The 24,435-nt window shown below is 43.2% G+C and overlaps 1 protein-coding gene across 3 annotated transcripts in view; it reads left to right on the top strand.

Moving 5' to 3' along the window:
* Dennd5a (DENN domain containing 5A) overlaps positions 1-24,435 on the top strand; it is a 75,446-nt gene that overhangs the window by 32,394 nt on the left and 18,617 nt on the right. For all 3 annotated transcript variants that reach the window (XM_042281781.2, XM_042281775.2, XM_076563430.1), the window contains 7 exons: positions 1,863-2,050; positions 12,156-12,473; positions 13,970-14,185; positions 14,568-14,802; positions 16,248-16,398; positions 17,270-17,363; positions 22,410-22,541. In XM_042281781.2, coding sequence (XP_042137715.2) covers positions 1,863-2,050; positions 12,156-12,473; positions 13,970-14,185; positions 14,568-14,802; positions 16,248-16,398; positions 17,270-17,363; positions 22,410-22,541 — 1,334 coding nt within the window. The remainder of the gene's footprint in view (positions 1-1,862; positions 2,051-12,155; positions 12,474-13,969; positions 14,186-14,567; positions 14,803-16,247; positions 16,399-17,269; positions 17,364-22,409; positions 22,542-24,435) is intronic.

The following is a 24,435-nucleotide window of genomic DNA, read 5'->3' as shown; positions in this document are numbered from 1 at the left end:
TTGATTTTTTCTTTTGAATTTTTTAAAAAACTAAAACAAATTATTTATGTGAATATGTGTTTTGCCTCCATGTATCTATGTTCCTTGTGCATGTCTGGTGCCCTCAGAATTCAGAAGAGGTGTTGGGTCCCTTTAACTGGAGTTAGGAATGACTGTGAGCTAATGTGGGTACTGGGAACCAAACCTGGGTCCTCTGCAAGAGCAACTAGTGCTTTTATCTACTGAGTCATCTCCCAGCCCTTCGTCTTTAGGATTTTAAATTACATTTTTCAGATGTCTGAGAATCATAAGACTTTAGCTTTTATTTATAGATATTTTCAAAGCAAGTAATAAATATTAAAATATTGAAAATATAAGAATGATCATCATCTGGAGAATTATTAGACTTATTAGTGATACTTACTGGTAATAGAGGACTGGGCGTGGTGGTACTTGCCTTAAATCTCAGCACTCAGCAGACAGAGGCAAGTGGATCTTTGTGAGTTTGAGGACAACCTGGTCTACATAGCAAGTTTTAGGTCAGCCAGAGTTACATAATAAGACCCTTTAAAAATAAAAAGTGCCAGAGGAAGGGATGAAGGATCTGGAGTTAGCCCAGACCAACAGATCAGGCCCATCTTTCTTCAGATACTAATGGCAAGCCTGGGCTGTCTGTATTTTGTATATTTTTAAGGTTCTTACCGCTCCCTCTTCATATTGATAAACTCCTAGAGTGGATTACAGAATAGAGGAGAATACTTGACATTATTTATTACAAAGATACCGTTTGAGACCAGTGTACTGGAACTGCTTGGTGCAGGTACTCCATGCCACCTTTGGGTGTACCTCGCTCCAGCTCCTCAGTGTGTGCGCCAGCCTAGAAGCTCTTTGAATCTGCTTTTTGTTTTTGTTTTTGTTTTTCAAGACAGGGTTTCTCTGTGTAGCTTTGGAGCCTGTCCTGGAACTCATTCTGTAGCCCAGGCTGGCCTTGAACTCACAGAGATCTGCTTGCCTCTGCCTCCCGAGTGCTGGGACTAAAGGCGTGCACCACCACTGCCCAGCTTGAATCTGCTTTTTAATTTTAATTTTTTTTTTTATTACTACACAAGCCTGAGTGATGAACTCTTTGCTCTTTGGAGATTAAGTTTCTAGTGTCTGTCCCCTCTGCCCTAAGATCAAAATTGGGCTGAGAACCTGGCCTCTAATCCTGCCTTTCTGGTGACTTTGAAAGCTATCCAGGGAGGCCTCTACACCACCCCTCAGCCACCAGTTATCTCAGTATACAAACAAAACAACAAAACAACATATCAGGATTCTTAGGACCTGTGTGCTAGGAACTGAGGATGAAGGTCAAATATATCAAAGAAAAGTGTGACCTATAATTAATTTGCTGTTAGTGTGAGGAATATATATTTGAGTCTCACGGGCTAGCTTTAAGCTCATGGCATTCTTTTTGCCTCAGCCTCAGTGCTGGGATTATATCATGAGGCACCATGCCCAGCTAAACTCACAAAGTTTTATTAGTGTGCAGAAGTGTCTGAGTAGTGAACAATCTTGTTTTGTTGTCTGGTGAACAGAAAATCCTGACCACTGTTCTTTTTGTTCTAGCCTCCCCCACCCCCACTTTAAAGAATATAACTAATGTTCTGGAGTAGTCGCTAAAGAAAGGTGCCATTTATTATTTCTATATATCAAATTCTATTACCAGCTGGACCTGTGTGTGTGATAGGGGTTATAGTTCAAGTTGTGGTCTACCAGGGTCTGAGTCACAGTGGTCCCTGGGTCGGTTGGATTGTATTGGCAGTTTGAGCTTTCTCTTTGAGAAGCAAGTGTTCATTTGACTGCTTTGTTGATCATGCTTCTGTCTTTTTTTCCTGACTTAGATTACCAGAGACTGATGACCGTGGCGGAGACAATTACAGCTCTTATGTTTCCTTTCCAATGGCAGCATGTCTATGTCCCCATCCTCCCAGCTTCTCTCCTGCATTTCTTAGATGCTCCTGTCCCATACCTGATGGGCTTGCATTCCAATGGCCTCGATGACCGGTCAAAGCTGGAGCTGCCTCAGGAGGTGAGAAGAGAAGCTGAGTGGGTCAATGGCCCTCTCCAGCACTGGAGGGACAAGGATTTTGGGGGGGGAACCCAGCATGGTATCACCAAGGGCCTTTTTTGAGGTGAAGACAGGGAATATGAAAAACTTTTCAGGAAAAAGTACAATGAATTTTTAGGCCAATTTATATCATTTTAGAGATTCTTCATCACTTGGCATGTCCTTTGTGTTTGTATATTTTATTAATTGCTTTTTTAATACACATTTTTTTCAAGCACCGTATTCCCACTTTTATTGCCATCTTTGGCTTCTTGTATACATGGGACACATTCTGTTCCTTTTAGGACTCTTTATCCTCATTCTCTGTTAACTTCAAGTATGTGTGTGTGTGTGAAGAAGTTGCTGGATTGGCAAGCATTAATGTAAGCCTAGGAACTGTAGCCATGAGATTGGATGCTCCAGAAGAGCTGCCAGCTAAAGTTGTGCTGGGATCAAGAAAAATGGGCCTTGGCAGTTTGTGTTACTAGAGTTGTATCCATGCCAGTTGATGTCCACAAGAGAATTTGACATTGCTGCTGCCGCTGTTGCTGTTATAGCAATGGCGGCCACCGCTGCTTTTGTTTCTGGGATTACCATTTCATAATTGCTTACTACAGCTAGCACAGTGGAGACCCTGGCAACAAAAGTAGCTACCACAGTTAGTTAATCTTCCATTCTATTGGGCATGATAAATTTAATTCAGTAGTTATATACATCTCTATTGGCTTTGAAAATTATAAATTTATAAACTCAAGTTCCAGTTGCTTTTGGGATACTATCTTACAAGGACTCCAACGTACAGTATGGCTCGTTAAGGAAGGGAATGGTTCAGTTGCCTTTAGCCTATTGGCTATGGGTGAGATAGGACCTCTCTGGGTCTTTTCTGTGTCCAACACACAGATTGCAAGCCCAGTGCCACTTTGAGATCTTTGGCAGCAGTTAACTCTGCAGCTCACACACGATTGAGCCGGTATGATAATGAGTATTCAGAGACGGGTAATGCCTGGGGGGCACTCACCAACCTAAGACAGAGCCCCTGTGAGGCCTGGGCAGTCATCTCCATGACGGGTAAGGTGACCTGCTGACGTCCCACACAACCCAAGTCAGAAGCTCATTTTTTAATAAAAGAGGGACCTGTAGGTCCCTGGCCCCCATTTTGGTAACTGTTGCCTTGCTTGCTGACCTTGACCTTGATATTCTCCCTATGCTAATTCCCTGCCAAGTTCCACCCTCCTGAATGCTTAAGGGAAGTTCCTTGTCTGTGTATCCTGAATAATGGGCATTAACAGCTTAGATAAAAGATTGTAAAACATCAGTAGTGAACTTCTGCCCTCCAGCGTTCTCCCATTGTGCTGTAAGCCTGTATTTAAGACCTCCTCCCTCCTTCAATAAATGACATTTGGCATTTAAAATTTATATATATATATATATATATATATATATATATATATATATATATATATATAATTGAATGAATACTGCGAATGTAATCTATGAACACCACAAATGTGATTAATATCATGAGTGAAATTAATGAATATCATGAGTGTAATTTAAAAAATAAAAATAAAAAAAATAAAAGAAAACAGATTAAAAAAACAGATAAAAAAAGTTGCTGGGAAGCTAGCAGTTTTCTTAATGGGACTGAGAAATTATAGTTTGTGTAAGAGACTCCAGCATTCTGTGTGTTCTGATGTGTGGATCCTCTACTCTGTGGCTTTCTCCATTGCTAGAACAGCCTTTGCACCTGTTCCCAGCCTCTTCCTTTGCTCAGATAGTGGGATTGAAGAGTACCAATGTGTCCTTCATAAGTAGGTCTGTCTGTGGTCTCAGTCCCATTCACCCAGGCTTGCCCTCAGTGAAGGTCACACATTATTGAGGGCAGTTACCTAGTTGGGTATCTTCTACCCTGATTTATAGCAGATAACCTCTATGGGGGTAAAGAGCTGCGGGTCACTCCTTTTAAAAGAGTAAACCATTATACATGATGAGGTAAGAGTAATGGTATCCTTGAAACACACTTTTAGCTTTTTTCCCCAAAAGAATACATTTTTTAAAAAAAGATTTATTTATTATGTATATAGTGTTCTGCCTGCATGCCAGATCTCATTACAGATGGTTGTGAGCCACCATGTGGTTGCTGGGAATTGAACTCAGGACCTCTAGAATAGCAGCCAGTGCTCTTAACCACTGAGCCATCTCTCCAGCCCAAGAATACATTTTTTACAAAACGAATAATAAGAATTAGCTCATGTCTTACTACCCAGAGATAATTTAACTTAGCATTTTAGTTGGCATTGTTATACTATAAGGTTATCTTTAAACTCCGCTGTGAGAAGGAAGCATTAAGGCAGATGAGGGACATTGATGTGGGTCTGTGCGAGGTGGCCTCAGGACATTGAGGTGGGGTAAGCTTGGTTTATAAAGAGACTTTCTATAGAGGGACAGAGAATGCTCATTTCTTAGACCCTCAGATTAGAATCCATCAGTTGCAGCCGTATCTTCAGCCGGCAGAAGTCTGTAAAAAGCCCTTTGTTCTTTTTCGAACCAACACATGATCTCAGCTGGCCTTGAGCAAGTGAGAGCCTGAGCTGCTCTTGTGAGGCTTCTTTTGTTCTGGCTTCTCTTTGGGGTTTCATTGTCCAAAGCCACAGCCATGTCAGAAAAGGGATCTTGAGAGCAGTAGAGTGAGGAAGAGGCTGTCACTTTGTGCCTGTCCCCTTTCTTTCTTCTCCTTCTGTCTCTCCCTTCAGGATCCTGTGTGCTGAGGTCCCCTTCAGGGATGAATGTAGCTAGAGTTTTCCTGCCTTGCCCACAGTCAGGACAAATCTTTGTCACCTGCCAGTCCCACAGCCGCTCAGACCCAACCAAGTAAGCACAGAGAGAGACTTATATTGCTTCAAACTGTATGGCCGTGGCAGGCTTCTTGCTAACTGTTCCTACAGCTTAAATTAATCCATTTCCACAAATCTATACCCTGCCACGTGGCTTGTGGCTTACCGGCATTTTCACATGCTGCTTGTCCTGGCAGGCGGCTGGCAGTGACTCCCTCTGCCTTCCTGTTCTTTCTTTTCTCCTCTCTGTTAGTCCTGCCTATACTTCCTGCCTAGCCATGGCCAATCAGGCTTTATTGATTGACCAATCAGAGCAACTTGACATACAGATCATCCCCCAGCACAGCCAAGTGCAGACCATCTCAGACACCTGCACTCAGGCCCGTGGTCCTAATCATCTTCTATGCGGACCTGCTGGGTAAAGCCATGAGGAACCCAAGAACGAGCTCCCACAGGACATACAGAACATCCCACAGCAGATGAACTCAAAGATGCACTGAGGGGAAGCTGGCTGGGATTGGGTCTGGGAACTCAGGTTGGCAAAGGGCTTTGTGACCCTCTGAAGGAAGAGTTTGGGAGAGTTTGGGGGATTTGGAGGATACAGGAAATTACTTCCTTGGCTAAGTTTTCCCATGAGCCCTTTCAGCAAGGCAGGGCTGAGCAGAGAAGTGGTCATTTAGCCTTCAGTGTCTTCGCCAGGTTTTGCATCTTCATAAAGCTGTCACCCAGGTGCCAGCCCTTTTCTCAGTTCAAGGAAGGGATGCTTGAGGAGCTGGTCGTAGGTTTATAAATGGCTTTCAGTTGCCAGCCCGACTGTGTGCTGAGAGGAAGCAGCATAAGACTGTTTTATGAGCCTAGAAATTAAATGGCCTTTTCATTTTGTCTTCTCACCCTCTTCTTTCAGCTGTGTTTTGTGGAGTGACCTGTGAGGTCTACTTAGAGGGTTCCTGTGTATCTTAATTAAGCCACCTTTGAAGTGTGTGCCTGAGCTCCTTTCCTCAGCCTCCTCTGACCAGAGATACCCACATATGTGGACCCAGAATTTGAGGTTGATAAAATTCTCTATAGAGGGGATCTGATGCCTTCCTCTGACCTCTGCAGGCACCAAGTACACTGGTGGTGCAGACATACATTCAGGCTGTGTGGGAGGGGTACAGTAAAGAAAGCACCGTGATTAGGGGAAAGGTTTTTTTTTTTTAATTTATTTTATTTTTATTTTATTTTTTTTTAAAGATTCATTTATTTATTTTGTATACAGCATATATGACTACAGGTCAGAAGAGGGCACCAGGTCTCATTATGGATGGTTGTGAGCCACCATGTGGTTGCTGGGAATTGAACTCAGGACCTCTGGAAGAGCAGTCAATGCTCTTAACCTCTGAGCCATTTCTCCAGCCCAAGGTTTTTTTTTTTTGTTTTTTTTTTTTTGTGATATATATTTTTTATTTTACAATACCATTCAGTTCTACATATCAGCCATGGGTTCCCCTATTCTCCCCCCTCCCACGCCCTCCCCTTACCCCCAGCCCACCCTCCATTCCCATCTCCTCCAGGACAAGTCCTCCCCCGAGGACTGTGATCGACTTGGTAGACTCAGTCCAGGGAGGTCCAGTCCCTTCCTCCCAGACTGAGCCAAGTGTCCCTGCATAAGTTCCTGGTTTCAAACAGCCAACTCATGGAATGAGCACAGGACTTGGTCCCACTGCCTAAATGCCTCCCAAACTGATCAAGCCAATCAACTGTCTCACCTATTCAGAAGGCCTGATCCAGCTGGGAGCCCCTCAGTCTTTGGTTCATAGTTCATGTGTTTCCATTCATTTGGCTATTTTTTTTTCAATAATTGAGTAAAACTGAAATTTATTATATGCCACAGTCGTCCTACGGACCTCCATGCTATATATATATAGCCTCTATGGTTCTAAGGGTTGTGGTCTGATTGTTCATTTTATATCTAGAATCCACCAATGAGTGAGTACATACCATAACTGTCTTTCTGGGTTTGGGTTACCTCACTCAGGATGATATTTTCTAGTTCCATCCATTTGCCTGCAAATTTCATGCTTTCATTGTTTTTCTCTGCTGAGTAGTACTCCATTGTGTATATGTACCACATTTTTTTCATCCATTCTTCCGTTGATGGGCATCTAGGTTGTTTCCAGGTTCTGGCTATTACAAATAGTGCTGCTATGAACATAGCTGAGCATGTATCTTTATGGTATGTATCAGCATTCTTTGGGTATATGCCCAAGAGTGGGATGGCTGGGTCTTGAGGTAGTTTGATTCCTAATTTTCTGAGAAACCGCCATACTGATTTCCATAGTGGTTGTACAAGTTTACATTCCCACCAACAGTGGAGGAGTGTTCCCTTTGCTCCACATCCTCTCCAACATTGGTTGTCATTGGTGTTTTTGATCTTAGCCATTCTAACAGGTGTAAGGTGGTATCTCAGAGTCGTTTTGATTTGCATTTCTCTGATGATTAAGGATGTTGAGCATTTCTTTAAATGTCTTTCAGCCATTTGTAGTTCTTGTTTTGTGAATTCTCTGTTTAGCTCTTTAGCCCATTTTTTAATTGGACTGTTCAGTGCTTTGATGTCTAGTTTCTTGAGTTCTTTATATATTGTGGAGATCAATCCTCTGTCAGATGTGGGGTTGGTGAAGATCTTTTCCCAATCTGTTGGCTGTCTTTTTGTCTTATTGACTGTGTCTTTTGCCCTGCAAAAGCTTCTCAGTTTTGAGAGGTCCCATTTATTAATGGTTGTGCTCAGGGTCTGTGCTGTCGGTGTTTTATTTAGGAAATGGTCTCCAGTGCCAATGCGTTCAAGAGTGCTTCCTATCTTCTTTTCTATTAAGTTTAGTGTAACTGGATTTATGTTTAGGTCTTTGATCCACTTGGACTTGAGTTTTGTGTATGGTGACAGATATGGATCTATTTGTAATCTTTTACATATTGACATCCAGTTATGCCAGCACCATTTGTTGAAGATACTTTCTTTGTTCCATTGTATAGTTTTGGCTCCTTTGTCAAAAACCAGGTGTTCATATGTGCATGGATTAATGTCAGGGTCTTCAATTCGATTCCATTGGTCCGTATGTCGGTTTTTATACCAGTACCAAGCTGTTTTTATTACTATAGCTCTATAGTAGAGTTTGAGGTCCGGGATGGTGATGCCTCCAAGGGTTGCTTTATCGTATAGGATTCTTTTAGCTATCCTGGGTCTTTTGTTTTTCCATATAAAGTTGAGTATTTTTCTTTCCAAGTCTGTGAAGAATTGTGTTGGGATTTTGATGGGGATTGCATTGAATCTGTAGATTGCTTTTGGTAAGATTGCCATTTTTACTATGTTAATCCTACCTATCCATGAGCATGGGAGATCCTTCCATTTTCTGATATCTTCTTCAATTTCTTTCTTTAGAGATTTAAAGTTCTTATCAAAAAGGTCTTTCACTTGTTTAGTTAGTGTTATCCCAAGGTATTTTATATTATTTGTGGCTATTGTAAAGGGTGATGTTTCTCTGACTTCTTTCTCAGCCCTTTTATCATTTGTGTATAGGAGGGCTACTGATTTTTTTGAGTTGATCTTGTATCCTGCCACTTTACTGAAGGAGTTTATCAGCTGTAGAAGTTCCCTGGTAGAGTTTTTGGGGTCACTTATGTATACTATCATATCATCTGCAAATAGTGAAAGTTTGACTTCTTCCTTGCCAATTTGTATCCCTTTGATCTCCTTTTGTTGTCTTATTGCTCTAGCTAGAACTTCTAGTACTATATTGAATAAATATGGGGAGAGTGGACAGCCTTGTCTTGTTCCTGAATTTAGTGGTATCGCTTTGAGTTTCTCTCCATTTAATTTGATGTTTGCTGTTGGCTTGCTATAAATTGCTTTTATTATGTTTAGAAATGTTCCTTGTATTCCTATTCTTTCTAAGACCTTTATCATGAAGGGGTGTTGGATTTTGTCAAAGGCTTTTTCAGCATCTAGGGAGATGATCATGTGGTTTTTTTCTTTCAGTTTGTTTATATGGTGTATTACATTGACTGATTTCCGTATGTTGAACCATCCTTGCATCCCTGGGATGAATCCTACTTGGTCGTGATGGATGATTGTTTTGATGTATTCTTGGATTCGGTTTGCCAATATTTTGTTGAGTATTTTTGCATCAATGTTCATGAGGGAATTGAACTCAGGACCTCTGGAAGAGCAGTCAATGCTCTTAACCTCTGAGCCATTTCTCCAGCCCAAGGTTTTTTTTTTATTGTGAATCAGAGAGAGAAATTATCCAGAGGCCTCTGGAAGAGTCCAGAGCAGAGAGAAATAGAAGCAGACTGGGCATGGCCAGGGCCAGGGAAGCGGTGGTAGTGAGAAGAGTGGGTTGTAAGGAGGATGAGTAGCTGTGGGGAGGGAAGCCTGTGGGCTGGAGCAGGCCTGAGCGTTTAGGGTGGTGGTGAGAAGGTCCAGGGGCCTAGTGTGGGGGCTTTGAAATGTATGATGGATACTTGTGAATGGGGACTGAAAGAGCCTGGAGGCCAGCATGGACTTTGATATGCTGGTCGCCACAGGTTAGTGGAGAGCTATATGCCCCTTCTGCCAGTGGTAAGGGAAATGACTCCTTTTGGTTGATAGGAACCTGTTTCAAAAGTTCCTGAGGAATGCTGGCTTTTATCTAACCACCAGAAATCCTTCTATAGTAGCTTGAATTGGGCCAAGACTGTCATTTCTGGATGTATACTGCCTGAGACCTAACACAGGCAAATCACCCATACAAATAAATAAATTAAAAAAAAATGTTTAGGGACACTCTCTCTTTGACTCACAGCATTGGGAGAGAAGCCACCAAGCGTTATTGGGTGGATCTGGTTATTTTAGTGGCCTCCATGTTTCTTGTTGAAGAGACAGCCGAGTAGCAGCGATGGAGGTGTGTGCCTCTCCTCCTGTCAGCTGTGTGTAAAGGGCTCTTGACTAGATGAGTTGATTTTGTTTTTATCTCCTTTTTTGATGGCTTAGCCTAGTAGCATTTATTTATTTTTCTATTTTTGGTTTTTCAAAACAGGGTTTCTCTGTGTAGCCCTGGCTGTCTGTAGACCAACTTAGCCTTGAACTCAGAGATCCGCCTGCCTCTGCCTCCCCATTGCTAGATTCAAAGGCATACACCACCACCGCCCAGCTGTGTAATAGCATTTATAATGTTCAGATCTTAAAAGAGTAAGAAGTAGTCTATTTTTAGGTTATAAACAGTGGCCTTTTAAGCTGGCAGGAGCCAACTTTTTATCTAGTAGAGTAACTCAGGTATAGTTTAAAGTTAATCTTCTAGTCTTTGAATTTTTGAGATGGGAAATCTTTCTTTTTATAGATACAGGTTGATAGGGTAACTTGTGCACTCAGCATTAAATGATGCAGGGAGTGTTCAAAATGTAGTTGTAATAGATCTTAGTTTATGGAATGGCTGTTGGCCAGCTGATCATGTTATACTCTGGCTGCTTCTTCCAAAACATGAAGGTTATTGAGCTAAGGATAAACTTGTGGATCACTGGGTCAGCGTTTGGGTATATAGTATCAGTGCCTTGCTGACGAAGGACCCTTACCTTTTGCCATAAGGAGACCTATTTCAGGTAGATTAAAAAGTTAAATGGGGGGCCATTGAGGTGGCTCAGTGGGTAAAGGCACTTGCCAGCAAGCCTGACAACCTGAGTTCAATTCCCAGAACCCACATGGTGGAAGGAAAGAGCCTACTCCCCATGTTGTCTTCTAACTTTGCTTGTGTACACACACTCACCCCAACACACATGTAAATGTACTATAAAAAAATCTTTGACATTATAATTCTCAAAAACAACTTTGTAACATGTATCTCTCTTATATAAACGAGACAGGCATACCCTGAGCCCTTTAGTAATCTATTGGAGTGAAGGCAGTGTTACTTGTCTTGTGAGGACAGGCTAATAGGCATATGAACAGCTCTTCTAATTTATAATGCAAGAAAACGGGCAGGAACGAGAACTTTAAAGCTTTAAGTTGATTAATAAGCTCTAAAAAAAGCAAGGAGGTGCGGGGACTGACCCAGGAGCTGGGAAGATGTTCAGCAGTCAAAAACACTGCTGTTCTGCCAGAGGACCCGAGGTCAGTCTCTAGCACCCACATTTTTTAAAGTATTAAGAAATGTGCAAGACCTCTGAGGATGAATGGTGGTGATAGTGAGCAGTTTAAGTATATGACTGGAGTGAAGCTGAGTTCAGATCCCAACTCTGTCAAGTAGTGGTTTTAGGTATGTTACTTAGTCTTAATGTCTTAAAAAACCTGTGTCAGGTTCTTTAAATTAATTGATTTAGGGTGTTGTGCCTGCATGTGTATCTGTCTGTGCCTGGTGTCCATGGAGACCAGAAGAGGACAATGGGTCCACTGGATCTGGAGTTAACAGACAGTTGTGAGCCAACATGTGGGTGCTAGACTGCTGAACATCTTCCCAGCTCCTGGGTCAGTCCCCACACCTTGTTTTTAAAAGTTTATCTTTTAGGTTAGTCCAGGATGGCCTGGACCTATGTAGCCCCATGCTGGTCTGGAACTCTAAGCAGTCCTCCTGCCTCAACTTCCCCAAGTGCTGGGATTATAGGCATGCTCTACCCTGCATGACTTCTTTTTGTCAGTTTCATTTGTAAACGGAGACTAGCTGGATGGTAAGAAGTCCTTTGTTAACCCCTATTGCCTACCTTTTAGCGTTGTGTGAATGCTGACTGTACTTCCTCTTTGAGGCAGTCTTCAAGTCAGAAGGAAGCATAAGGAGACTGTGACGGTCAGATCTCACAAATCAGGAGTGAAGCTGAGACGGGAAAGGTACAGCACTCAGTGCATTCAGGCCACACTGAAGATGGTGGCAGTCAGTACCGGTGCCTGGACTTTGACGCTCTTCTCACTGACTGTGCAATTCAGTAATCTGTCAGACATTTACCAGCATTCACTGTGGAGCTCTTGTGTGCTTCACAAGGATACCATCGTGGTCTCTGTACTACTTTTAGCTATTTCCCCTAGCATTTATTTTACTTCTGAGGAAAGTGGTCGGAGATCATGTCATGTTCCTAAGGTTTTAGACTCAGAAAGGCAGGGGCAGCTCTGAGCATAGATAGGGCGGTCTCATTGCCTCACTCCATCTCCCTTACCCTATGTCTCATGTATATCATTTAGATGTATTCATTGTCCTCTCTAAAACTTCTCTCATGGTGCTCTATTTGTTCATGCCCCTTCCTGTTTTGATTTCTAGGCCAACCTCTGCTTTGTGGATGTTGACAACCACTTCATTGAGTTGCCAGAGGACTTGCCTCAATTTCCCAACAAATTGGAGTTTGTCCAGGAGGTCTCTGAGATCCTCATGGCTTTTGGGATTCCCCCTGAAGGAAATCTCCATTGCAGCGAAAGCGCCTCAAAGCTGAAGAGGATCCGAGTCTCTGAGCTTGTGTCTGACAAGAGGAATGGGAATATTGCGGGCTCCCCTTTGCATTCCTATGAGCTCCTCAAGGAGAATGAAACTATCGCCCGGTTGCAAGCTTTGGTCAAGAGGACTGGAGTGAGTTTGGAAAAAGTAAGATTCTGGGAATAAGTTTGTGACAGATTTATTCTTTGTTAGAGTGCTGTCCTGGGGGAGGTGGATTTAAGATGAGAAAGTGCCCAGGTCAGGACAGTGCTTATTGTGAGCAGTGAAGGAAATGTTCCATATGGAAACTGACTTAGTGCTTGCAGCTGTTATAGCAAATGTTGCTTGGGGAGTCTGGGTGACTCCTTGTGCAGATCAGGGAGAGCCTGTTGCCACTCTGTGTGACACTCCGCAGCGTGTGTCACAGCGGGAAGGATGGTGGGGGTCAGCCTTGAGTGCAGACCTTTCATATCCATTGCCCTGTGAGGTCACAACAGCCTAATAGAGATACATCTTGACTGACGCTGGGGCTTAGAGGCCTTAAGCATTTCTACCCTAGATTGGGAGCCTCGCCTGGAGTTCAGTTACAGTTTAGAACAGATCCTGTAATGCTGACCTCTCTCTAGGGACGCACTTGGCTTTCCAGTTTCTGGTTTTGATGAAATTAAGCTTTTTGTGCTTGTTTGCCCATCTCTTTACCTCTCCCATTCTCATTGCTAAGTGACTTTGGTTAGTTATATATAAATGTTAGGCCAATATAATGATTTTAGTGGTGAGCAATTTCATTTCTCTATTTTATTTTGTAAAGTACAGCAGATTAAAAAAGCTATACCAGTTGAACAAAGAAATATTTAGGAAGATAAGAAATGTATATCCTTTTAAAAAAAGGATAGTCTTTGAAAGGTAAGAAAAATGATATCCCACTCTCACTCCCACCCTCAACCCTACCTGTCCTTCTCCCAAAAAAAGAAAGAAAAAGAAAGGTGCTACCAGGAGGAACCGAGAGCCAGAGTTTGATCCACTGCTCTGACTTCCAGGCTCTCTCTTCTCCTTGGCCCAGGAGTGATTCCCTCCTCTCCTCCCTTAGCTGGATTGCACTCAACTCCCAGTGACTGCATCTCCACTTCATTGAGTTGCTGGATACCTTCAGACTGAGCTCTGTTTTTCTCTACAGAGTCTCCTTCCCTTCCCTGTCTTTACTTCCTTCTGGCTTGCTAGGCAAGGTTGTACCACTAAGCTAAATCTCTGACTCCTAGAATTCTTTCCTTTTATGTTTCTTCCCATTTTTCCTTCTTTGGTTCTCACCTCTTCACCATTTGCTGCTGAGACCAAAAGGAAAAAAATCAGATGAGTTGTTTTTCTTTGGCATAAAAGTATAATTGCTCGTTGGGTGGTGGTGGCAGTGGTGGCACATGCCTTTAATCCCAGCACTTGGGAGGCAGAGGCAGGTGGCTCTCTGTGAGTTCAAGGCCAGCCTGGTCTACAGAGTGAGATCCAGGATAGGCACCAAAACTACACAGAGAAACCCAAGTATAATTGTTTGTATTTTCAGCTATCCTCTCTCTTTTTTCCTCCCTCCCTCCCTCCCTCCCTCCCTCCCTCCCTCCCTCCCTCCCTCCCTCCCTCCCTCCCTCCCTCCCTCTTTCCCTTCCATTCTTTTTTAGCTGGAAGTTCGGGAAGACCCCAGTAGCAATAAAGATTTCAAAGTTCAGTGTGATGAAGAAGAACTCAGGATTTACCAGCTAAACATTCAGATCCGGGAAGTTTTTGCCAATCGCTTTACTCAAATGTTTGCTGATTATGAAGTGTTTGTCATCCAGCCCAGCCAGGATAAGGAGTCCTGGTTCACCAACAGGGAGCAGATGCAGAACTTTGATAAAGTGAGTGAGACCCTGCGAGGTGTGGATGAGAGCTAGTTACAGCTTGACAAGTGAAGTCAAATGGAGAAGCAGACGTGCAGATCATTACTGTGATTGACCCCTAGCCAGAGTGCCCCTCCTTTGTTTCTGTTTTGCTTTGTGGTGCTGGAAAGGACTCTCCAGGCAAAGATGTATGTGTAGTTGACCATCAGGGCTGACTATGTCAGACTCGGAGGAAATCTGAACTTTTAGGAGAGTTAACAAAGGGGAGGAGGGTTGTAGTTGGCTATTCATAAAGCTTCACAGAATTGTCCCACTTCAGCCCTTGGGCCTGTTGCCAGTGATGATCAGGGCTGCCATGCTCTCCTCTCCGTTGCTGATTGCTTCCTTTTGGTCCCACTAGGCATCCTTCCTGTCAGATCAACCTGAGCCCTACCTGCCCTTCCTCTCAAGATTCTTAGAGACCCAGATGTTTGCATCTTTTATTGACAACAAGATCATGTGTCATGATGATGATGATAAAGACCCTGTCCTCCGGGTCTTTGACTCGAGGGTAGACAAGATCAGACTGTTGAATGTTCGGACACCTACTCTCCGGACATCCATGTACCAGAAGTGTACCACTGTGGATGAAGCAGGTAAGACCTCTTGGCCTCTGGGACTCCATTGTTAACATGTCCCTTTACCTAAACATGTCTGCTTCTTTCTCTATTTTTGCTTTTGAGTATGTTATCACATGGCCTGTGGTGCTCTTCTTTATTATTTTATTTTTGTTCTTTTTTTTTTTTTTTTTTTTTTTGGTTTTTCGAGACAGGGTTTCTCTGTGTAGCTTTGCGTTCAGGCTGGCCTCGAACTCATAGAGATCCGCCTGCCTCTGCCTCCCGAGTGCTGGGATTAAAGGTGTGCGCCACCAATGCCCGGCCTTTATTTTTGTTCTTTTGAGACAGGATCTCTGTAGCCCTAGCTGTCCTGGACTTCATTATCTAGACCAGGCTAGCCTCAGCTCACAGAGCTCTGCCTGCCTGTGCCTCTCAGTACAGAGACTAAAGGTGTGCATCACCATGCATTGCTTTCTTCCTTATGTTTTGTTTGCTTTCTTTTGGCCTGGAAATCTTCTTTTGTTTGTTTGTTTTTGAGACTGAGTCTCTCTACATAGTCTTGGCTAGCCTGGAACTGCTCTGTAAATCAGCTGGCTTTGAACTCCTAGAGATCTACCTGCTTCTCAAAATCATTTTTGTTTTTGTTTTTTTTTTGAGACAGGGTTTCTCTGTGTAGCTCTGGCTGTCGTGGAACTCACTCTGTAGAACAGGCTGGCCTCAAACTCACAGAGATCCACCTGTCTTTGCCTCCTGAGTGCTGGATTAAAGGTGTGCACCACCACCACCTGGCTTCAAAATCATTTTTAAAATCAGGATTCCCAGTCCTTTTCATCGTGTATTATACTTAAAAATGGCAGTATTCAAACAGCCAAGGGCTGTGGTCACTTGAGGCTCTACTTACCTGCCAATTAGTTCTCAGTCATCTCTAATCCATGTGTTGAATCTGCAGCATAACCATTTGAGTTACTCTTGTCTGTTATCAGAATGTGGAGTCTCATGGGTCTGTCAGAATACAGGGTTTAAGCTATGGGATGATGAGCTAACTAGCCCTCATTTTTAAGGCTCTTTCAGAAAAAGAGGTGTCAGAGTGTCACTTGAAGCAGCTATATGCTGTTTCCAGAGCACCAGAGGTCACTACAGTTGTTACTAGAGCAGACTCCTTGTCACTGGACATGTCCCCAGCCTTTGTGACTGAACTAGACTCTGTCTAGGTTTCCCCTCTGTGTGTCCCAGAAAATTCTCAGGGCAGTTAGCTGAGACATTTGTAAGAATTACCTAATCTATTTCTTATTTTTAGGGACTTCTGCCCCTCATTGCCTAGTGGCCAGTGTTTTGAAGTCATATTTTATCTGTTGGTTTTCCTGTGTGTGTGTATTTCAGGCAGGAGGGTAAAATCAATCTTTTCACTCTTATCTTGGCTAGAAGTGAAAGAGTAGTCACTTTTAAAATTTTGACTTGATTTTTTTTTTTTAAATCTTATTCAGAAAAAGCAATTGAACTACGTCTGACAAAAATTGACCACACTGCAGTTCACCCACATCTACTTGATATGAAAATCGGACAAGGAAAATATGAACCTGGCTTTTTCCCTAGGTTGCAGTCTGATGTACTTTGCACTGGGCCAGCCAGCAACAAGTGAGTAAACCTAGAGATGCCCCAACCTAACTGCTGATCACAGCAGCCAGTGGCATCCAGAGTCTAAACTAGAGTGGTTGAACAAAAGACCTCAGACGTTCTAAAAACAAGTGTGGACAATACCCAAACTATGTAGGTGTCAAGAGTATCTGTTGGTGTTTGTCTCCACTGTACAAATTGAGATAATTGTATCCCAGGACTAGCGAGTAGCCAGGCTGCAGCGGAGTTAAAACGACCTCACACCTGAACCCCATAGAACACTGTCTAGCTTTCTGTTCTTAAAAGGTGGTGTTGGAGATAACTGGGCCGGCACTGAAAGTGGCTGCCACACCCGATGGTTCCTTTTCAGTTTCTTTGGGAGAGAGTTTCGTACCTGCATGTGAAGTTTTGGTATATATTTTAAGACAAATCAATGTCTTACTCTTTGGAGAGTGCTCTCTCTTTTGTTCATTCACTTCTCTTTTAGCTGCTCATCCCTGAGGACTTTGTATGGCCTCTGGTGGCTTTCTGTGCTCGCCATCAGCTGCCTAGATACTCTCATTTTCTTTAGTCAGTTGGCCTTGCTTTTTTTTTTTTTTAAATTTATTTAACTTTATTTTATGTGCATTGGTGTGAGAGTGTCAGATGCACTGGAACTGGAGTTACAGGCAGTTGTGAGCTGCCATGTGGGTGCTGGGAATTGAACCCAGGTCCTCCAGAAGAGCAGCCGGTGCTCTTAACCTCTGAGCCATTTCTCCAGCCCCAGTTGGCTTTACTTTTCAGTGGCTTTTTTTTTTCCTATTTTGAGACAGGGTCTCTCACAATGTAGACCAGGTTGGCTTAGAACTCATAGAGTAGTAGATATTCTTAATGGCCTCTTTGATATTGTCAGGTGGACAAAAAGGAATGCCCCTGCCCAGTGGAGGCGGAAAGACCGGCAGAAGCAGCATACAGAACACCTGCGCTTAGACAATGACCAGAGAGAGGTACGACACCATGTGTGCGGCAAGGACTCCACCTGCTGTCGTCATTGTCTCCTTAGAGAAGGGTCTAAGTGTGCTTCTGGAGAGTTTTCCACATGGCATTCTCTCCATGCTAATTCCCTGCTGAGTGTAATATAGACCTCAGAAAATGACAGTCTGAAACTTAGGAGAAATGCTTTTAAAATTAGGACTTCTTGTATGTGGTATGTTAGGAAAGAACTCATTTTATTAAAATATAATGGAGGAAAGTTAACTGGGGTGTGTACTGCGACACTGATTCTTAAGATGAAGTCTGAGTCTGAAGATGGAGGACATTTCCCTGTGCCTTAGGTGGCTGTAATGCTTAGTTTTCATGCTGACTTGACACAGTCCAGAGTTGGGGGGTGTTGTCTAGATTAGGTGGGCCTGTGATCATGTCTTGATTATCTCGATTACCTTAGCAAGAGGATGTGGGAAGGTCCTCTTGCTATGGGTGATACCATTCCCTGCGCAGGGGATCCTGGATTGTATGAGCAGAGAAAGCAAACAGAGGACCACCATATCTGCATCCTTGCTCTCTGCTGATTGTGGATGTGATGAGATCAGCTCCCTCAGGCCCTGCTGTTGTGACTTCCTGATAGGATAAAACTGTGATGTGCATCTTTGAACCCGAATCAACACTTGCTTTTGTTAGGGTATTTTATCGCAGCAATAGAAAAGAATGGAGATAGTGGACTTGACTTTATTTTTGCCCCTTATGTGGATAAGGAGAGGGATGGTGTCTTAGTTACTGTTCTGCTATGAAGAAACATCACGATTAAGGCAGCTCTTATAAAAGAAAGCATTTAATTTGGGCTTGCTTACAGTTTCAGAGGGTTGATCCATTATCATCAGGGTGAGGGGCATGGTGGTAGATGTTGGAGCAGTAGCTGAGAGTTTTACATCCTGATCTTCCTGTAGCAGACAGAGAAAGAAAAAAGTGTGTGTGTGTGTGTGTGTGTGTGTGTGTGTGGAGGGGGGGCGGACAGAGAGAGAAACACTGGGTCTGGATTGGGTTTTTGAAATCTCAAGTTCACCTCCAGTGACATACTTCCTCCAACAAGGCTACACCTTCTAACCCATCAGTTAGGGGTCACAAATCAGATATCCTGCATATTAGATATTTATATTGTGATTCATAACAGTAGCAAAATTACAGTTATAAAGTAGCAACAAAAATAATTTTATGATTGGAGGTCACCACAACATGAAGAACTGTATTAAAGGGTCACAGCATCAGGAAGGTTGAGTCCTGACCCTTCTGTCCTGACCTTTCCCAAACAGTTCCACTAATTAGGGACCAAGCATTTAGACATGAGCCTATGGGGTCATCCTCACAGGTGCAAACCATCACAGGTGGTATCACAGACGATTGAATTTGTCTTCCCAATTCTCTCTGCTGCAAGCTGAGTTACTGCTTCTCAGTGTAGTCTCTAGTTTAAATTCTGGCTGGAGACCCTGCTGTAGATTTGTTGCAAAGCCTTTCAGGAACTTAAAAGACACTGTGATTTTCATCTTAAACTAATAAAATTCAGTCAAGAAGACTTTTCATGTGTCTCGCACCTCAGTGAGTTGGAAAATAGCTTGTTTTCCTTGGCTGTTTTTTTTAAAAACTTTTTTTATTTATTCGTTGTGTCTTTCACATCAGGCATCTCCATTCCATTCATTTCCCATCCCTTTGTATCAGTCCTCTGCCCTTGCAACTCCCCCCCCCCCCGCCCCCGCAAATAAAATAAAATAAAATAAAATAAAATAAAATTTAAGAGAAAAAAAGAAGAAGGAAAACTCAATCTCATCATGGAAGCTGTAGTATGACACAGTGAGTCACAAAGTAAATCCTTTTATCCATACACTTTTATGTTTTTTTAACTTATTTTTAATCTTTGCAAGTGTTCATTGCAAAGAGTAATTGGTCTGGTTCAAGGCCTCTGGTTTCTGCTACACTATTGATGCTGGGCCCTCACTGAAACTCCTTGAATGTAGTGTTGTTGCCCTGTGTTGTGGAGATCCTGGAGACTTGGGTCTGCAGGACCAGTCCCTTCATGTACTCCAGCAGATCACAGATGGGGTGGATATTGGGGTTGGCCAACACATTATCCTGGTTCTGGGCCAAGTAGTTGCAGGGTTGGTCAGCATGCCAGCTCTCCTTGTCCTTGCCATTAGGGCGGAGCTCTCCTGCATTGCCCTGGCTAGTTCACTCCTTGCAGTGATGACAAGGGGCAGGGCCAGTTCTCCTGCTTTCATGTCCTCAGGGGCGGTTCTCCCACACCTGCACCTTCAAGGCCAGCTCTATTTTTTTTTTTTAAAGATTTATTTACTTATTATGTATACAGTGTTCTGTTTGCATGTACCCCTGCAGGACAGAAGAGGGCACCAGATCTCATTACGGATGGTTGTGAGCCACCATGTGGTTGCTGGGAATTGAACTCAGGACCTCTGGAGGAGCAGTCAGTGCTCTTAACCTCTGAGCCATCTCTCCAGCCCCAAGGCCAGCTCTATTGTGTAGACGAATTTCTAAATGGTCTTATTAAATAAAAAACATGGAGCCAGGGATATAGGGATGAAAGCCTTAGAGATCAGGGAAATAGTGATAGCTACCAACCTTACTTCTCCAGCTCTGCAGCTACCAAAAGGGAGTGACTTCCTGTCTACCTGCGCCTTTATTGCCTGCTGTTGTGCCCTCTCATTGGCTCTTAGCCCAGCTACCTCACTTCCTTGTCACTGCCTGTCTGTACAGACCTCCAGGTCTCTATGGTTGGTACTGGGATTAAAGGCGTGTGTCACCAGCTTGGCTGTTTCCTAGTGTGTCCTTGAACACACAGAGACTCTGTCTGCCACGTGATCAGATTAAGGGCATGTGCTACCACTGCCTGACTTTTGTGTTTACTAGCTTGCTATTTTTTCTGATCTCCAGGCAAACTTCATTAACATACAAATAAAATATCACCACATTTCAGCATAAATAAAATATCACCACACTATTGTGTTGCCCAGGCGTGGCAAAAGGGCCACTTTCCTGAGTGCTACAGCTGATGAGAGGCAGGGACAGCTCTCCTGCTTTTATTACCTCAGGGCCAGCTCTCATCTGCCTCAGAGGTTGATCGCAGGAGGAATGGGGGGCGGCATTTCTCCCCCACCCATGCTGCCATATGAGAGATGAGTAATGGGGACAGCTCTCCCATGCTCATAACTTTGGGGCTGGTTCACCCACACCTCCACCAACAGGATTGGCTCTATTGTGCTGCCCAGGCGAGGTGCAGGGCTGTTCTTCTGAGTGCTGCAGCTGGTGTGGGACAGGGCCACCTCTCCCACCTGCCTCAGATGTTGATGGGTGGGGGTAAGGGGCCATGCTGCTGCATGACAGATGAGTAATGAGGACAGCTCTCCCATGCTCACAACTTCGGGGCTGGCTGATTCTTGGCTGTTTTTAAAGAAATGAATGAAGTTTGAAGGGCTGTTTGTGGCTCAGTGCTAGATAGAACATTTGTCTTACAGGAGTAGGCCACTGGAGTTTCAACCCAGCACCACAAAACAATTTTTTTTCAACTTTTAAGATATGGTTATGAAATTTTTACAACTTGTCTATAGGAAATAATTATGCTTAGACTTTTGTGCTGTTGGCATAAGGGAATTGGTATTGATGTTCTAAATATTTCACCTCTATCTTCTGCCTCACTTCAGTAGGACTGTTTTTAGCAGTATTTATTGAATGTACTTTTGTAGTCAGAATCACTGGGGTAAGCATTTGAAAGACCAAGATGACAAGGAGGCAGCCATTTCCTCCTAGAACATGTATGTTAGGGAGTAGAGTCAGGTACACAAGTAAATCAAGTAGAAAAATCTTTTGAAGGAGCCCTGTGAAGGGCAAATCCTCTCACAGTCACTGGTGAGAGAATGTAGAGGTCAATTCTAGTGGGATAACCCACAGACAACTACTTGGAGGAGGAGCCAGTGTCTATTGAGGCCTTAGGGATCAATAGGGTTGTTACAGAGAAAGAACAACACTTCCGGGAGAGGGCAGGATCTAAAACTGGTGTGTATTGTATAAAGCAGGCTGTGGAAGACTGTTTTGGAGGAGGGAAACATAGAGATAGATAGCCAGTTAGGAGCCAGATGCAGTTGGCAGTAGGGGCAGATTAATGGGTCAGAACATAGAATGGACAAGGTTGTGATACTAGAGATAATATGGGGGGGGGCAATATTAGGGATAAAATGCTGGTCATGAACCTGAGATGTCAAGAATGCCCATGTGTAGTTTATGAAATTGATGTGGACTCTGTGTTAAAACAAACAGCATACAGAGAAACAGCAACATACTGTAGAAGAGTAGGAAGTATGGTTGTTTCCTCAGTTCCTGATTTAGCAAGATTAGGACAAATAGATCCTTTTTATGTGGTGAGAATAGTTCACTTCCTTTTATCATGGTGAGTGAAATGATTATTGCAGTCACATTGAGGTCTGACTGGATTTGCTCATTGAGCTGTGTATGCAGTAGCAGGCATATCCAACCTGTGGATTCCTGGCTATACGTACACTACAATACCTGTGAATGCAGCCCAATGTAAAACAGTAAATGTACTTAACCATTGTGAGATCAGTTTGTTTATTTATTGCAGTTTATAACTCCGCTGCAGGATTCTTAAGTATAAACTTTGTAGAGGACAAGATCATGTCATAATGTCAAAAAGTTGAGTATGCCTGCTAGTGTGTGTGTATGTGTGTGTGTGTGTGCGCGCGCGCGCGCGCGCGCACCCTGTGCACAGGAGCATGTGTCTAAGTCCCTCTTATGTCTTTAAATCAAAGGTACTTTATTATACCTGTGTCAGCAAAACCAAAAATCATAGCATTTTGGTTTTTCCCTTTAGTACAAGAATTGAACTTAAATTTCCTGCTTAGAAGTATGTTTGAGCTCAGGCAGAGGCAGGCAAAGAAGTGTGGGTATAGTGCTGTGCTCAGGACCCCAGCAGTACTGGCTGCTTATGGTTTCTGTGCATGGACATAAAAGATCTTTGCTTTTTCTGTTTGATGTAGAAGTACATCCAGGAAGCCAGGAATATGGGCAGTACCATCCGTCAGCCCAAACTGTCCAACCTCTCTCCATCAGTCATTGCCCAAACCAACTCGAAGTTTGTAGAAGGCCTGCTGAAGGAATGCCGCAACAAGGTGAGCTGTGCACACCTGAGTGCTGCTTTTCCCTTGGCAGCAAAAAGGAGATCATTGCTTGGCTCCAAACACTTCTTTTTTAGTGAAAAAATGTGTTGTGTGTGTGTGTGTGTATGAGAGAGAGAGAGAGAAAGAGAGAGAGACAGAGAGAGAGAGACAGAGAGACAGAGACAGAGAGACAGAGAGACAGAGACAGACAGAGACAAAGAGATAGGTTAGGACAACTTTTGTTTTTTTGAGACAGGATTTCTCTGAGTATCCCTGGAACTCTATCTGTAGCCCAGGCTGACCTCGAACTCACAGAGATCCGCCTGCCTCTGCCTCCCGAGTGCTGGGATTAAAGGTGTGCACCACCCAACTAAAGTCAGGACACATTTGTAAGTCAGTTCTCTCCTTCCCTCTTCTTGTGGGTCCTGATGAAAGAACTCATATCATCAGGTTTGCTTGGCAAACCATCTAACTGGCCCCACTCCTTATATAAGGGGACAATACTAACCTTACAGTCTTGTTGCCTTATTAATTACAGATTGCTTTGCATGTGTGGAAATGTTTTTGTATTCTGTTGTAATCTGACAGCAATCACTTTTCATGTCTCAAAAAAGCAGTTTGTGGGATTCTTACTCCATGTTAACTCAACATTTGTTGTTACTCAGTTTAAGCTTAGTAGTGTGGATGGTTTTCTCATTATAAAAAGAAAGATTAATTTTTTTTTATTGTTGTTTGAGACAGGGTTTCTCTGTGTAGCTTTGTGCCTTTCCTGGGACTCACTTGGTAGCCCAGGCTGGCCTCGAACTCACAGAGATCTACCTGCCTCTGCCTCCTGAGTGCTGGGATTAAAGGCGTGCGCCACCGCTGCCGCCGCCGCCGCCGCCGCCGCCGCCGCCGCCACCACCACCACCACCACCACCACCACCCAGCAAAAGATTAATTTTTAATATTTAAGTAATAAATGTAATTTCTTTTTTTTTATATAAATGTAATTTCTTTAATATTTTTTTTTTTTTTTTTTTTTTTTTTTTGGATAGGGTTTCTCTGTGTATTCCTGGCTGTCCTGGAACTTGCTCTGTAGACCAGCCTGGCCTTGAACTCAGAAATTTGCTGCTTCTACTTTCTGAGTGCTAGACTTAAAGGCGTGCACCACTACCTCCTGGACTATAAATATAATTTATAATCAAAAAATCCTCATGCAGTCAGAGTATCATAATTTTTAGGACAACTCAGGTGTTTGTTGTGTCCTGATAGTTATCAGTAAAACTAGAAGAAACTCCTACTTTAAGAAACTTGGGCTGGAGAGATGGCTCAGTGGGTTTGTTAATCCCACTGAACAAGAGTAAAGACCATTACCCAAATTCTTTGGTCAAATTAAGCAAGCTTTATTTTCTGTCATACAGGGCTCTCTCTCTAAAGCAGGATTCAAGAGAATAGCATGAACATAGGAGAAAGTGGGGTTTTTATTAGCCCAAAACTGCAAGGCTAGGGGGTTTTCAAGTTTTGTTTTTTTTTTTTTGTTGTTGTTGTTGTTGTTGTTGCATAGGAACAAAGTTATTTGGCAGAACATCTTATCAGGGTGAAGATTTCAGTATAGGGTGTGGGTCAAAACATGACCAACCCCAAGTGTCACAGAAAGCAGGAATGAACTTATTTTGACCTTGTAACAAGATGCCTTAGTCTTAAGATGGAGTCAGGCTGGTCCATCAGGTGAAGGCACTGGCTGCCAAGCCATCTGATTTCACACATGTACCTTACACTCACTCCACAACCCCCCACCCCACCCCACTAAAAACTTAAAAACAAACAAACTTAGACTAATCAGGGCATGGTGGTGCACAGCCTTTAATCTTAGCACGGAAGAGGTAGAGGCAGGCAGATCTCTGAGTTTGTGGCCAGCCTGGTC

This window comes from Peromyscus maniculatus, chromosome 1, assembly GCF_049852395.1.
Source record: "Peromyscus maniculatus bairdii isolate BWxNUB_F1_BW_parent chromosome 1, HU_Pman_BW_mat_3.1, whole genome shotgun sequence".
Lineage (NCBI taxonomy): Eukaryota > Metazoa > Chordata > Mammalia > Rodentia > Cricetidae > Peromyscus > Peromyscus maniculatus.
The sequence above is the reverse complement of the archived record's forward strand: the minus strand, read 5'-3'. Positions and strand labels throughout refer to the sequence as shown.